General features: G+C 36.3%; 2 protein-coding genes across 2 annotated transcripts; both read right to left on the bottom strand.

Moving 5' to 3' along the window:
- Nucleotides 1–340: 340 nt before the first annotated feature.
- LOC114745469 (AP2-like ethylene-responsive transcription factor At2g41710) lies at nt 341–4,471 on the bottom strand. Its single transcript, XM_028933622.1, has 9 exons — nt 4,246–4,471; nt 3,261–3,343; nt 3,097–3,105; nt 2,899–2,987; nt 2,640–2,713; nt 2,515–2,565; nt 1,906–1,967; nt 1,095–1,729; nt 341–785 (listed from the first exon to the last, which is right to left on the bottom strand). The coding sequence occupies exons 1-9, from the start codon at nt 4,461–4,463 to the stop codon at nt 732–734; spliced, it is 1,275 nt and encodes a 424-aa protein (XP_028789455.1). The 5' UTR covers nt 4,464–4,471; the 3' UTR covers nt 341–731.
- A 1,449-nt stretch (nt 4,472–5,920) lies between these two features.
- On the bottom strand, nt 5,921–12,495 carry LOC114745467 (pentatricopeptide repeat-containing protein At2g41720-like). Its single transcript, XM_028933621.1, has 10 exons — nt 12,000–12,495; nt 11,604–11,776; nt 11,231–11,336; nt 9,480–10,589; nt 9,267–9,372; nt 8,969–9,173; nt 7,958–8,090; nt 7,688–7,792; nt 7,092–7,212; nt 5,921–6,354 (listed from the first exon to the last, which is right to left on the bottom strand). The coding sequence occupies exons 1-10, from the start codon at nt 12,357–12,359 to the stop codon at nt 6,284–6,286; spliced, it is 2,490 nt and encodes an 829-aa protein (XP_028789454.1). The 5' UTR covers nt 12,360–12,495; the 3' UTR covers nt 5,921–6,283.
- Nucleotides 12,496–13,573: the final 1,078 nt, after the last annotated feature.

Below are 13,573 nucleotides of genomic sequence, written 5' to 3' on the forward strand. Positions count from 1 at the left end.
TTTTGGGTAATTACCTCTCTTGTAACCAAATAATAATAATAATAATATGATCCGTTAACTAGGTTTCCAAATGAATAAATTGCAAATAAAAAATCTTGTGATAAACCAGCGTGAAAATCTTTTTTGGATTTTGTGCAAGGCGTTGGAATCCATTCGTTTATCGTACAAGTGAAAATACACAGAAAACGAAGAGCACCATGCTTCATCTAGAAATGTAAATTCAAACAAGACTTGCGAAGCCTACGTGGCCAAGAGCATGCATTGAACCCAAAAAAAAAAAAAAAACACTGAAGCAAGCATGAGCAAATAATAAAATACAATCTGATAAACTCGATTTTATGAAAATAATTAATAATAATTAACAAATAGCCATAACCCCTTATCTTGGTGATTTCTCCTCTAACCCTGTACATGCAATAGAAAAACATTCCCACTATAAAAAAAAATTAAAAAGACCCCCTATTTATGTAACACTATCATCTTCTATACATGTGATTGAGATATCAATTAAGCTAATGCACAATGCAATATTTTCCATTCTATAATCTCAAAGGATCATACGGTGCCTACAAAAATTGAACCTCAGGGTATTCTCGGACTAGTCGAGGTCTCAGATGCTTATGCTGCTGTAGTGCTCTTGTTCAATACCGAGGGAAGAACGTATCAATCCACTCCTGCTAAGCAGATGTCTTGCTTTTCGTCAAATCAGAGACCCAAAAGGCGATGTCCAATCACTCCTCTGGCTGAAATATGGTGTAAGTTGAACTGCTCTCGGTCTTGGTAACCTGCATATCAATTCGTATATGTTCGTGGTGAGGAGAATCTACATGGAAAGCAACTAGTAATTTGCATCTTACCATACAGTCAACTAAAGAATTTGCATCAATCAATTGTTTGGTGAAAACTGAAGGTATAATTTAGACTTATTGACATATCATCATTGCATAATAATAGGAAATTTGGGTCATATGGAACTGCAGCTGATCTCCGGACAAATAAGAAAATCTGACAGATTAGTAATGTATCTACATTTTACAACTATGAGGCCATGTAACTTCGGAGAAAGTAAAGCATATTTGAGCAGATATACCAACCTCGGCTGTCCGAGAAAGGCCAGCAGGAAGCATAGGAACAAGAGATGTCCAGAGAACAGGATCTACCATGGGGTCGGCAGTATTATAAGCGGTCAAAAGTGGTGCAGACAAGAATGAAGTCAATGGGTAAACATTTCTTTGAATAGACAATGCCCCACTCATTCCCATTGCAATGTCAAGTCTTTCATCCACACCATTATGATGTGGTGATCTGTCAAGTGCCTTGCCCTGGTCTAACTTATTGATAGTATTTTTGTTCTCATCCTCATCGTTATCAGTGTAATTTTCTTGTGTCCTTGACGCCTTCTCCTGCAGGCTCTTGTAGGCTGCTGACCTTGATAAAATACTCAAGGCAGAGACTGCAGAACTTTCATGCTTTTTCCTATCATGGGGCAAGCCTAACTGTGGCATCTGGTATGGCTCAGTGGGTTGGAGTTCCTGTTCCATCGTTTTGAACTCACCACAAATATCTCCCGCAAATCCTTGCTTTTTTTCTTCTGATGATTTTGTTCCAGCATCAGGTTGGCGACTTTTATTGGATCCCCACCACTTGATGTAATTTGTTAAATCAATCTTTCGTTCTATGCAGAAACCACTACCATATTCGCTTTCTGCCGCTGAATCATCACCGGTCCCTTAATATTGTAAAACAGTGGAAAAGTCTCAAGTTGTGAGCAGATAAAGAACAGGTGGAGTAAATTGAATTCACGTAAAAATACATTTTTTAATTGACAAAAGCATAGTTAAGACTGTGGTTACAGCTCTGCAGTCTTTATAATGGAAGATGACGTGAAATTTGATTTCTATTTACCATAATGTATACTGTTGAAGTAATCAGATCCAGCCATTCTACCATATGATGGCTCCCATCGGCTGCTTTTTGGCACCAGGACATGCAGAATAAAAGTTTAAGCGTCAAATCAATGTCAAACGTCTCCAAAATAACATATGGTTACAGGGATACACTACTTAGTAAGCTCATATATCATGCAATATGCAGACCATTGAAGAACCATACACACAAACATAAATGGAAATGCTTGTAAAAAAGAGTTTCTGTACGAATAACTAAATGATATTTCGAGCAGAGACATTCAATTAATAATATAATTCAAGTGGATTCCTTTAAAAAAAAAAAACATTGAGGTCCATTAATTTTTTTTTTCCTCAAATTGATTCTTCACCATTGCAAAATAATAATTTTTTTAAAAAAAGTTTTTCTGATGTATAAATTTCTTTTTAAATAAATAGTGTTAGAATTCAAAATGTGTGATGCAAAGCTCACTAGGCAACAATCCTCTGTCAAAATCAATGTAATATGTTTCTACTTAAGTTTGAACACTAATGAACAGGTAACAGATATACATATTTATGCATACAAATGTGTTCATCACATGCATCTTGTATCCTTTTCTGATACCTAGAGAGTCCCCGATATTTAGAGATTCCTCTAGAAAAACCACTGCTCTTCCTGCAGAAAGCATCCCATATTAGCAACGATTTCGTTTAGTGCTAGAAAATCATTTTAGTCAAGTATATACTCACCGCCGTAAAGACGCAAGGTATTCCTCTCTTGAAACATTTTGCATTTCTTCAAGATCTCTCGTATAATCAGTCACCTACACGGATTAAAGTTTGATACAGAAATACTGTATTTACAACAGAACAGTTGACGTGTCTTTTCCATCTTAACAGATTTAAACTCATCTAGAAATAGGAGAACGATAAGGGTGACAAGAAAGGAAATCTTTCCTCTAGTAATGTGTCCTCCACATCAAAATAATCATTCAAACAGATATCTTACTGGAAAGTTGATTAGAGTCCCTGGACCCCAATATTTTAGAGCAGCAAGGTCATACGCTCTAGCTGCAGCCTCCTCGTCATCATATGCACCTGTTGACATATCATGAGAAGCAAGCATCAATATGAATGACGCAGCAATTGAAAAGAAAAAAGATATTAAAAAGAAAACAAGGAAGGAATCACCATATGGCAAACTTACCCAAGTAGACTGACATCATAAATGAATTGTTGTCCAGTCAAGCCATGCATAACAGAAAATTAAATGATGTAAGTGATTGTAATGATATGTGAGTTTGGTACGTCAAGTGTTCAACAACATCTTTCTGTACCACGACCAAAAGGAGGACAGAGAGAAGAAGAGACCTTGTTTTCCCTTTTTATTCTGATTCTGGTTCCACGTACTTTTATCCCAAAGATGGGCCTCATAACGACCAGTCCATCTATGCCTGTTTATTCATCAAAACGGAAGAATGGTTCTATGCTTAGAGAAGCAATTGCATTTCAAAAGCAGTGCAAGAGAAACTTGCAGGATAATTTGAAACAGCAGAAAAAGTGTTATAAACAGTTCTAGACATCAAAATTTTTTTAAAGAAGTGTTTCGGCTTACAATCATCTAAAGGGAATGTAAAATGATCAATAAGAAGTGTGCGCGCGCGTGTGTAAAAGCAGTCAAATGATAGCGTAAGCCGTAAGGTGAGACGACTTAAGACATATAACTAAGGCATTATAACATTGCTTATACATCATCTATCAATTGTCATTTACAACGATGTAAACATACAAGAGACAGCTATATCCTCTCTTCCGCTTGAAGAAAAAACTGAAAAAGGGAGAAGGTAGCCCTTATTTTGACGAAACTAGAGTTCGCATCAAATTCAGTGGAATTGACGCAAGCATATCACGCATATACAAAGAACTGCTTCTCGTTTTGTTAGTTGCTACCTGCGTTGCAAGAATAGTTTCACTAGAATGGTGCATCCAGAGATTTATAACATTTTCTTTGGCAGGCAGAATTGCGTATAATGATAGGTAAAGACTTTAGAAGTCAGCAAAAGCAATGCCAATGCAGGATGTCGGAAGACATTGATTGCCACTTCCATCACTGGTATAAATTTTGAGGTGTCACTAAAAATCAAATAAGATTTCTGGCGCCGTGACGCTGCCTTCGTAAGTTTCCCATTCCACGTAAGCAATTGAGGTCAATGAGTCAATTATTATTACTCATGAAGCAAAACGAATAGGTTTCAGTTTTTCCCTCTCTCCTTTGCGAAGGAATTCGCTTTACCATTACATATTTATCCTACTGGATCACTTTCGTAGCAATCAAACGGAAAATTGAGGTCTGTACCTGGTGACACCACGATATATGGAGCTGCGTTTCCCCGCAGCACAAGGAGGCATCTTGCTGATGCGCTCTTTAGCTGTACACCCTCTTTCTTTCTTCGCTTTCTTCAATCCCCTATAGAGTAAGAGTTTATCATTTGCCATCGCTACATCCGAAACCTCTGCACTGCCGCCGCCGCCGCCAACTTCAGACTTGCTCGGGTCAGAGGAAGAGGAAGCCATGGAAGAATCCAAACCTAACCCTAGAATAGAGATGTAGAGAGCTACAAAGATAGTTCAGTGTCCGCCCTTTTTAGTGGTATTTTGATTTTGATTCACAATGGAGGGAGAAAACTACAGAAATTCAGCGAGGGGGAGAAGCAATTCTAATTACAGATATAACCTTTCCTGGATTTAAAATGACGAGTGGGTATTTGGCCCTGTGGCCGTCTGGGGACAGAATAACGGCTAGGACCCCGTAAGGGTAATTACGTCATTTAAGACATTTTGAAAGTATTATCAATTATTATGATCATGATCATGCACGTTCCATTTGTCTGTTGGTTTTTCAAATACAAGGAGGCAAGGTTCACCTGCCACCGCTCAAAGCAAACAACCTTCGTTGCATGACAGGCGGGAAAAAAACACCTTTCAAGAGCAGAAGGAATCCGAGAAATTTTCGGAGGTTAGTCTTATAATTAATAGAGTAGAAATTTTTTACCTTCTTTTATTGCCAAAAATAAAAAATACATGATGCATCAAACAGACTCAAACATTTCATGCCTGTGTTAAGAAATCAGCGTGGTCACGAAGCCCAAAAATGTGTGTGGACTATTATAATTGTTACTAAATAAATGGAAAGCTATCACGTCAAGTCATTTGGTTCCCATTTTAAGATTTACTAGTTTTTTTCAGGGATCCTTTTTGCAAGAGCTTAATTTTGACTTTACACTTAAATGCTAGTGCTTGATTAAAAATCCAGGCGTTTCTTGAGGTTCAAAGAATGACATAATTATATTTTAAGGTTTTACGAAAATATCCATTTAATTTTAACCGCTTAATTTTAAAAAATATATTTTTTATTCTTTAATCCTGAAATAGTTAGCCTAACAATCATAAATGAACAGTATGAACTGTGACTACTGATATATGTTTGGTCGGTTATGATCTAAAATTACTTTTTTATGTGTAAAGTACTAAAAATACATAACGAGATACTCGGTCCTCAATTGTTGAATTGATTTTGATCCTAAATAAAAGGCTCATTTCTCATGTTCATCAATTTTCTCTAAATTACCCCTATGGATACTCCCCCAACCATAATCAAGTAGAAGAGGAAGATAGAGTATTAAGAAAGATGATTATCATATTTTAAGAAAAACGTGTCACATTTCTTATAATTAACTAACTTACTTAATTTTCTTAATCTAATCAAATTAGTTAAATAAGTCTTATATTAAGAATTGAAAGCGTAATTACTTTAGCAAGAAGGCAGGGTTTGCAGTTGATACGCCGTGTTATAATATTGTGTCACTTGAGTCTCGAAGACGACAGTTTGTTTTTGCAGCGTTGCGAGAGAGAAAAAAACAATTAGTAGTTTCAGTCGAGAAACACTGCTTTTTCTTTTCTTTGCCTGATTATCTAAGTTTGTTGCTTCCAATCAATACCCGCTATAACGTTCTATTGTCAAATATCAGATGTTCGACTATAATAGAATTTTATTCATCTCATATCTCCGGGGAGCAAAATCTGGTCTGATCTGCAAGAAGTCTCAAGTTCAGGTGTGATTCAAGTGCTATGCCAGAAGCTACATTTTACAAACAACTCATCAGTTGTACATCAATGCAGTTGAGAAACGTATATACAGACTGAGCAGGTCAAACAAAATCCCGTCAACTTTCCCCGGGATAATTCTTCCCAGCATCATAATAAATAAACGGCAGCTATCCCTTACATCAACTTCACATCTACTAGACTAACATTCTTCAAGCTTTTAAATGCAAATCTTGCGGAAGGCTAGAAACACAGGTTGCGGTGATGTAAAACTGTTCCATGGTTAGTGATCAACTTAAAAGATGAGATCCGGACGACTGTCCTGTGGGCGTTTGATCCCTAAATTTCCTGTTCAATGATTCTGTACAAATTTACGACCGAAATGAATTTCAGGTCAAAAGAATCTCATAACACCATGACAGTCTTACGATGCTCTAACTTGAAAGACAATGACGTAAAAAAAAAAAAATCTAAACCTACTCAAAAAATAAAAAAAACAACAAAGGCATAATTAAAGAAGATGATTGTATTCTTGTAAAATATTATCTGTCTTCAGTTTTGGCATTTAAGAAAACAAAAGCACAAACTACGCAGGCGTAGATACCTTTAAATAGCTTGATTTGCGAGAAAAAAGAATTTACAGAAGATAACCATACAAGGATTGTCTAATTTTGACTTCTCTCAATCACGTTCCATGAATGACAACTTTGCTTATATGTAGTGATTAAGTATATGCTCATAATTGCTGTTATAGTAGTTGTCATTCACGAGCGTCTACTTGTTATTATATACAAAAGTGGTGAAATCAAAATTCCACATTGACTACCCCTTTCTCAAATAATTTCCGGTTGCCAGAGCTCTCATCGCTAGCTCTGGCAGTAGTAGCCGGCTGCCAGTGATGGTAGCTCTAGCGGCAATAACTATGGACGAGGAAGGTTTTTTTTCCCCCCCAAAAAAAGTGAAGGCCCTTTATGCAATGTGCCAAAAAATTTAGCATTCAATTCACTTGGGACTTTATTGGTATTAGGCCATTTCATATGCGTATTTTAGAGGTACTTAGATGTGATTCTCCCAAATCATATATGTAATAATCCATACCAAGTCTTTCTTTTATGACAGCAGCACTTTCAGCTCCACAGCTTTTCCGTGCAAATGAGGATATATCGTAGTGCATTTCACATGAGGGACAAATTCCTGCATCTTCCATCCATTGCAGGACCTGCAGAAAGAGGTTGCATTAATTTTTACAGGCATTCATAAAAGAGGGAATTAGTGGAAAACTAGGAATGAACAAATGTTGTGTTCCAGATATGCAAATTTGCCTTGCAGCCAGAAAAACAGAAGAATAATGCAACCTCCCATGTTCTGAACTGGCACCGGTATGGAAGAGAAAAGCATTATCCCATTACCCTAAGATATTGCATGGGGCCAATATATAAAAGTGTGGGAGGAATTTTGGCAACAAGAGTTCACATTCAAAGAGTCAAAACTCTTGAATTAGTGTTCCACAAGTTTACCAAAATCCAAGCAACAAACCTACCAACCATTGTTAACATCATGGGAAAAAATTGCACACATCCAACGAAAACCAAGAACTTTGAAGCTGTATGCTTTTTTAAATTAAATATTCAAGAAAGAGCTAGATGAACACCCAAATGCAATACATAAAAGAATATGAAGGAAATTAAGGTTACCTCTGAGCACTTCCTCCAATTTCCAGAGGATATAAGGTTCTTCAGTAAAACAGAATAAGTGCTAAAGCTAATTTCAGCACCTGAAGCAACCATCTTGTAGAACAACTGGGGCATTTGAAAATAAGATGACCAGAAAGCAAGATAATGTCAGATGAGTAACCACTTCGAATCATGCATTAAATGAGAAAAAGAGATCTAAATAAATGTAGTGGCAAAACATATTGAAATTGCACGACAACATTTAGCATAAACATGTAGAAGATTTGATACCTGCATCATAGTCTCAGTCCTTCCACTTTTTCCTAAAAAATGCAGGAACTGATTAATAAGTCCAACTGAAGCTACAGCAAGGAAGGGCTCCATATAGATAATTAGTTCACCAGCTGTCCTCCAATCACGTAGCCTAACGGCAAAAGACAATTTAGCAAGACAGACATACTACAATTTAAAAAAAAAAAAAAATTTGTAGCCAAAATATCAAAGGGAAGATATATAAAAAAAAACCATATAGACATATATATAATACTATATCTGGTCCTCAATATAAGAGCTAGAAAACTAATATGGGGATATTAAGAAAATTAGTTTAGTTATTTGTAACAAATATGTGTTTACTTTCCCAAACTACCCTCTCTAATTTGTACATTAAAACTACCTTTTGGGGGAAACTCCTTGCAATCAATAAGAATACTTCAATAGAAAATTTATAAATTTGAGAAATAAAGTCGGTTGAGATCTTATATATTTAGGACCAAACCCCAACTAGTTCTTATATTAAGAACTAGAAGTAGAACGAACTCTACCAAAATACCATACCATGGGACATTCCCAAAGGCCAAAAAAAAATCAAATATCTAGACATCCTAGTTGAAGATCTACCCAGCAACACGTGCTTAAATAAGCAAAATTGTAACATCAAAATCAAATTTTATAGTTAAAAAATATGCCTTTAATAGGCAACAATGAGCCAGTGACCAATTGCACCAAACGAGGGAAGGCAAAACAAGTATCTTTATGTCTCACAACTGAAGACCCCTCCATCTTATATATCAAACAATATGGCTAGCAAAATACTTCTAATAATAAAAATTAGCTATTAAACTTTTGCCAAAGAGGTGAATGCGCAATGAAGCCCAGATCAGGAAGATAACAAGAAAAAAATCCAGTTTGGATTAGAAGAATGCAGTCCAGGAGAATAAGATGAGATGGACATCACAGAAGTTTCACAAAGAATCAACCATGAAAGATCATTGTAAAGTGCAGGGCATGGTTACAACTTACAAGCTACATGCAGATATTAATTCAAAGATAATGGCATCAGTAAATGGAATCTCTTTCTCTCTCATGCTTTCTGCCAGATTCAAAGCCCTCCTGGGTTGGCCTCCTTCATTGAAAGCTCTCATCAGAGCAGCACAACCAATAGCATCTAGTTTGATGTCATTTGTAACCATTTCTTCGAAAAGTGCATATGCTTTTTCCCAATGACCTGATAAACACACACAAAGTTACTCCAAAAATATATAAATTCCATTTACCATAGTATTGTTTCAATGGTTAATAACTTAATAACCTACCCTACCTGCAGCACTGTATGCATGAAGCATTGCAGTATATGTAACCACATCAGGGTAATAGCCTGACTTTTTCATCGAGTCAAATGTAGATTCTGCTTCTGTGAGTTCACCCTAAAAATCACCCCAAAAATATGAATAAAAAATATGACAAAAGGAACCAGAGTCATGAAATTTTATAATTACTCCATTAAGCAGTATCATATTCACAAGGTACTTGCCTGTTTGCTATAGGCACATATGACAGATGAATAGACCTCTTTGGACAAAGGAAGTTTTAGATGCATCATATCTTCCCAAAAAGAGAGTGCCTCACTGTATCTTGACATCTTGCAACAACCGCTGATGAGCACAGTGAAAGTAACAGAATCAGGCTTAACTTTTTTCTTCCTCATGGAATTATAGAAGCCTACAGCTTTGTCATATTCTCCCACACTCATGTAACTTCCGATTGCTGAATTATATGCAACTGCGTTCAGTTCAATACCCCGCATCTCAGCTGCTGAAAGCACCGTATCAATCTTCACCTTCTTGTTGCATTGTCCACATGCCGACAAGAGGGTGCATATTGAGACAACATTTGGCTGAATTCCATCTTGCTCCATCTCACGCAACACTTCAACAGCATCTGCTAACAAACCACCAGATCCATAGGCATCAATCAGCGCATTGTAGCTAACAAGGTTGGGCTTGCAGTTGTTTTTCTTCATCATTTCAAATACTTCCCTTGCCTTTTGGGGTTTTTGAGATCTTCCATAAGCGTTAAGCAGAGATGTATAGGAGACAACATCTGGGCGCAGACCAGCTTGTTTTATCTCATTAAAAACCAACTCTGCTTTATTGTCCATCCCATGAGCGGCATATGCACCAATTAGTGCATTATATGATACAATATTAGGTTTTAACCCTTCTGCCAGCATTGTATTGAACACAGCCTCACAATTTTCGACTTGTCCACACATAGAATACAAGTGAATGATGCTAGTGAATGTGACAACATCAGGGTGACATTCTGACCTCTTTTCCTTCATGGAATTGAAAATGACAAAAGCTTTCTCATATTGTTGAAGCTTTATTAGACAATGAATCACAATATTAAGCGTAATTGTGTTTGGACGAATGTTAGTTCCCTTCATTAGTTCAAAATAAGACAAAGCTTTGGAATACTGAGCCCCACTTTTTAATGCTGATAACACAATATTGTGAGTAACAAGATCAGGCCCAATTCCGTTGTCTGTCATTTTCTTGCAAACATTAAGAGCTTCTTTCCAATTTCCACTAGATCCACAAGCATTAATCAAGTTGTTATATGTTGATCGGGTTGGTGGAATCTGCAATATTTTGTTAGTGTTACAAACAGCACTCGAAATGAAAACACTAGTTGTCAAGACCTATCAATTATTTTTCTAAGTTGTTTAGAACAGTGCAACCCCTGAACCAGATAGCAGATAAATATCTATCACCAGACTTAATTACTCATTCCAACAACTCAACAACAGTTAGAACAAAAACATAAATAGTTCCAGAGAGAAAGAGAGATCCTCTACCATCATGTTAAGCAAATTCAAACTTCAAAGAGTACCTAACAGTGAGATCTAAAGTATTTCGTATGAGAGAAACATGAACATTAATCTATTAAGTTCTTTTCCTTTTTTCAAAGGAATGAATTTCATGGGGCATACTTTGTCTGGCACAAGTAAAAAAGCTCATTCATTACACTTCATCATCAAACAATATGGTGAACTACTTAAACATACTTGCTTCCATCCCTCCAGGTTAGCGAGCATGCTTCCTAAGACTTGTAAGAGATAAAAGATACGGTATGAATGCTATAGAAGATATAATATGCCAAAACAAAAAACAAATTGAGGAAATCTAATACTAAAAATTGAGGAAACCGAAAAAAGGAGGTTGCTCACATCAATTTAGACCCACTAAGATTGATTAGGGAAGAAAAATACAAGGTACACACAGCTGCACGAAGCATGTCTTCCATGATATTCAGAGCCCAACGCCATTGTCCTGCTCGCCCATGAGCATTGATAAGAGCATTGTAAGTCTCCGCATCAGGCTTGCACCTTAAAAAAAAAAAAAAAAAGATGAATGCAATATGATAACCTGAACAGTGACTACAGAAAATCAGGCAAACTCAGAAAATCAATTGCAAGAGTAATCATGAGCAAACCAGTGGAAAACATACTTAAGAGGCATCAACAATAGCAAAAGTCTATCTCATTTTCATCCATATCCACATTCGAGATGAATATAAAAGGCATATGGAGCGTACAAATATTGAACGCAATCTTACTAAAAATGAGAGTTTGCACCAAAGTAAAACCTGGTACCTCCATTCTTGCATCTCAAAAAACAATCCACGCGCCTGATCCGTTCGATTATGCCTAGCATTTAACCTTATCATCATATTATATATATCAGTTCGAGCACAGTAATTTTTCTGATTTTTCATCCAGCGGAACACTAGATTACAGTGCTCAATAGATCCCGTTCGAACCAACTCCTACATAATCAAAATGCAGATTTAGATTTTGGCGTATCAAACTGAAACTTAACAGGTAAATAGAATTATTTTTGCAGCTGTATTCAGAAATGCGAATGCAAAATACTAAGAAATTCAGGGGACTCCGGTGACCATGAAAATTCAAAATGAGCTATATCAGCGCAATTACGCGCAACAGACAAAATCAGCAAGCATAAAATGCCAACAGAGAATTTCACAATACCCGAATAAGCACAGGGAAATTCTTCCGAGCAAAGCGTCCAACCCAGCGATTCAGGAGTCCCTCGATATCCTCCGACAGATTCAGCATCAAAACCATGTCCACCACCTCAGACACCGTCCAGTCCTTCTGGAAGCGTCTGCCTTCTACTCGCAAGCGATAGCGCTGAGGAATGTCATTCTTGCGGAGCCCACTCAGCCGGGTGGAGACTTCGTGCTTGCCGCCATCGTAGTCCACGAAACCCTGCTTCGTCTCCTTGAACGCCGCTTCGTTCTTCTTCTTCTTCTTCTTTGGCGCGTCGAGTGGAGTCGACTCGGCGGTGATGGCGAGTTTGAAAGAACATCGGTGAAGTGCAGTTGCCATCGACAAGGAATAGAGCTGGCTGGAGCGAGTGGATGGCGGTTATAGATAAAAAAAACTCCAGCCTTCCCTTCGAAGGGTTCACATGGGTCGTTAATTATCCGCGCCGACCGCCAATGCGTATGCGCGCGTCTTTAGTTTCCCCCTAGAAAGCACATAAACGGGCAAATGATTAGCAAATATGTTTTTAGTCAAAAATCAATATGCCCTGCAAACAAAGTTTTTTCTGGACACACCGCATATGTATGGAAAACAAACCCAGTCCGAACTCTGAAGCGTGTATGGTATGCTTTTTATTTGCTTTTACAATCTTTTAAACATAAAATTCATCAATAACTACATTTATATTAAGCTCTGCAAAATTCTTATTACCTTTAAGTATTTAAGTAACATATGACAATTTGCAACACTTTTTATGTTTATAATTGAAAATAACATTTTCCTCATCACATTTAAAATATATATATAAGAAGGGAACGAAGCCTAAATTTTTGTTATATACATGTACACACATATATATTCTAGGTTGGATCGATATGTTTAACATATTATTATTTATTATATATAAATAATAATATTTAATATAAGACCCAATTATTAAGTTAGTTTTAGTCCTAAATATAAGACTCATTTGTCATATTTATCAATTTTATATAAATTACCCATATAGATATTCTCTCAACCATAATCAAGTAAAAAAGAAAGAAGAAGCATTAAGAAAGATAATTATAGTGTTTTAGGAAAAATATGTCACTTTTTTATAATTAACTAATTTACCCAACTTCCTTAATCTAATCAAATTAGTTAAATGAGTCTTATATTAAAAACCGGAAGAGTATACAATAACCGCATTCTATCCTATTATTATTGATTAAATTCAACTGTTATTGGCTCAGTTGTTGGATTTTTTTCCCCCTTCTCGGCCAGCCCCTATCTTTCGAATTCAATCCACTTGAAATTATAATTATAAATTTCAGGAAAACACAATTTTATCTTTGAATGATTTTTTTCCAGGACAGTGGAAAACTTCAGAAATCAATCCACTCTACTCATTATTCATTACCAACTCCTTCCCATCTAAATTAAAATTAGATTATTCAGATCTTTGATTTTTTTTTATATTTTAGAATAGACAAAATACAATTGCAAAACAAAAAACTAACGACCAATTTAAAAAAAAAAAAAAAAAAAGCAAAGGGAACGACCAAAATTCACAC

This window comes from Neltuma alba, unplaced genomic scaffold, assembly GCF_004799145.2.
Source record: "Neltuma alba isolate B1F8T4 unplaced genomic scaffold, ASM479914v2 tig00004685_pilon, whole genome shotgun sequence".
In the NCBI taxonomy this organism is placed as follows: Eukaryota; Viridiplantae; Streptophyta; class Magnoliopsida; order Fabales; family Fabaceae; genus Neltuma; species Neltuma alba.

Coding starts and splice junctions, on each gene's coding strand:
- LOC114745469 (XM_028933622.1), bottom strand. CDS start 4,463: ATGGCTTCCTCTTCCTCTGACCCGAGCAAGTCTGAAGTTGGCGGCGGC. Junction 3,344..4,245: donor ATATATCGTGGTGTCACCAG/GTACAGACCTCA, acceptor ATGAATAAACAG/GCATAGATGGACTGGTCGTT. Junction 2,566..2,639: donor TACCTTGCGTCTTTACGGCG/GTGAGTATATAC, acceptor TGCTTTCTGCAG/GAAGAGCAGTGGTTTTTCTA.
- LOC114745467 (XM_028933621.1), bottom strand. CDS start 12,359: ATGGCAACTGCACTTCACCGATGTTCTTTCAAACTCGCCATCACCGCC. Junction 9,174..9,266: donor TCATGCATACAGTGCTGCAG/GTAGGGTAGGTT, acceptor TGTGTTTATCAG/GTCATTGGGAAAAAGCATAT. Junction 7,213..7,687: donor ATTGGAGGAAGTGCTCAGAG/GTAACCTTAATT, acceptor CTCTTTCTGCAG/GTCCTGCAATGGATGGAAGA.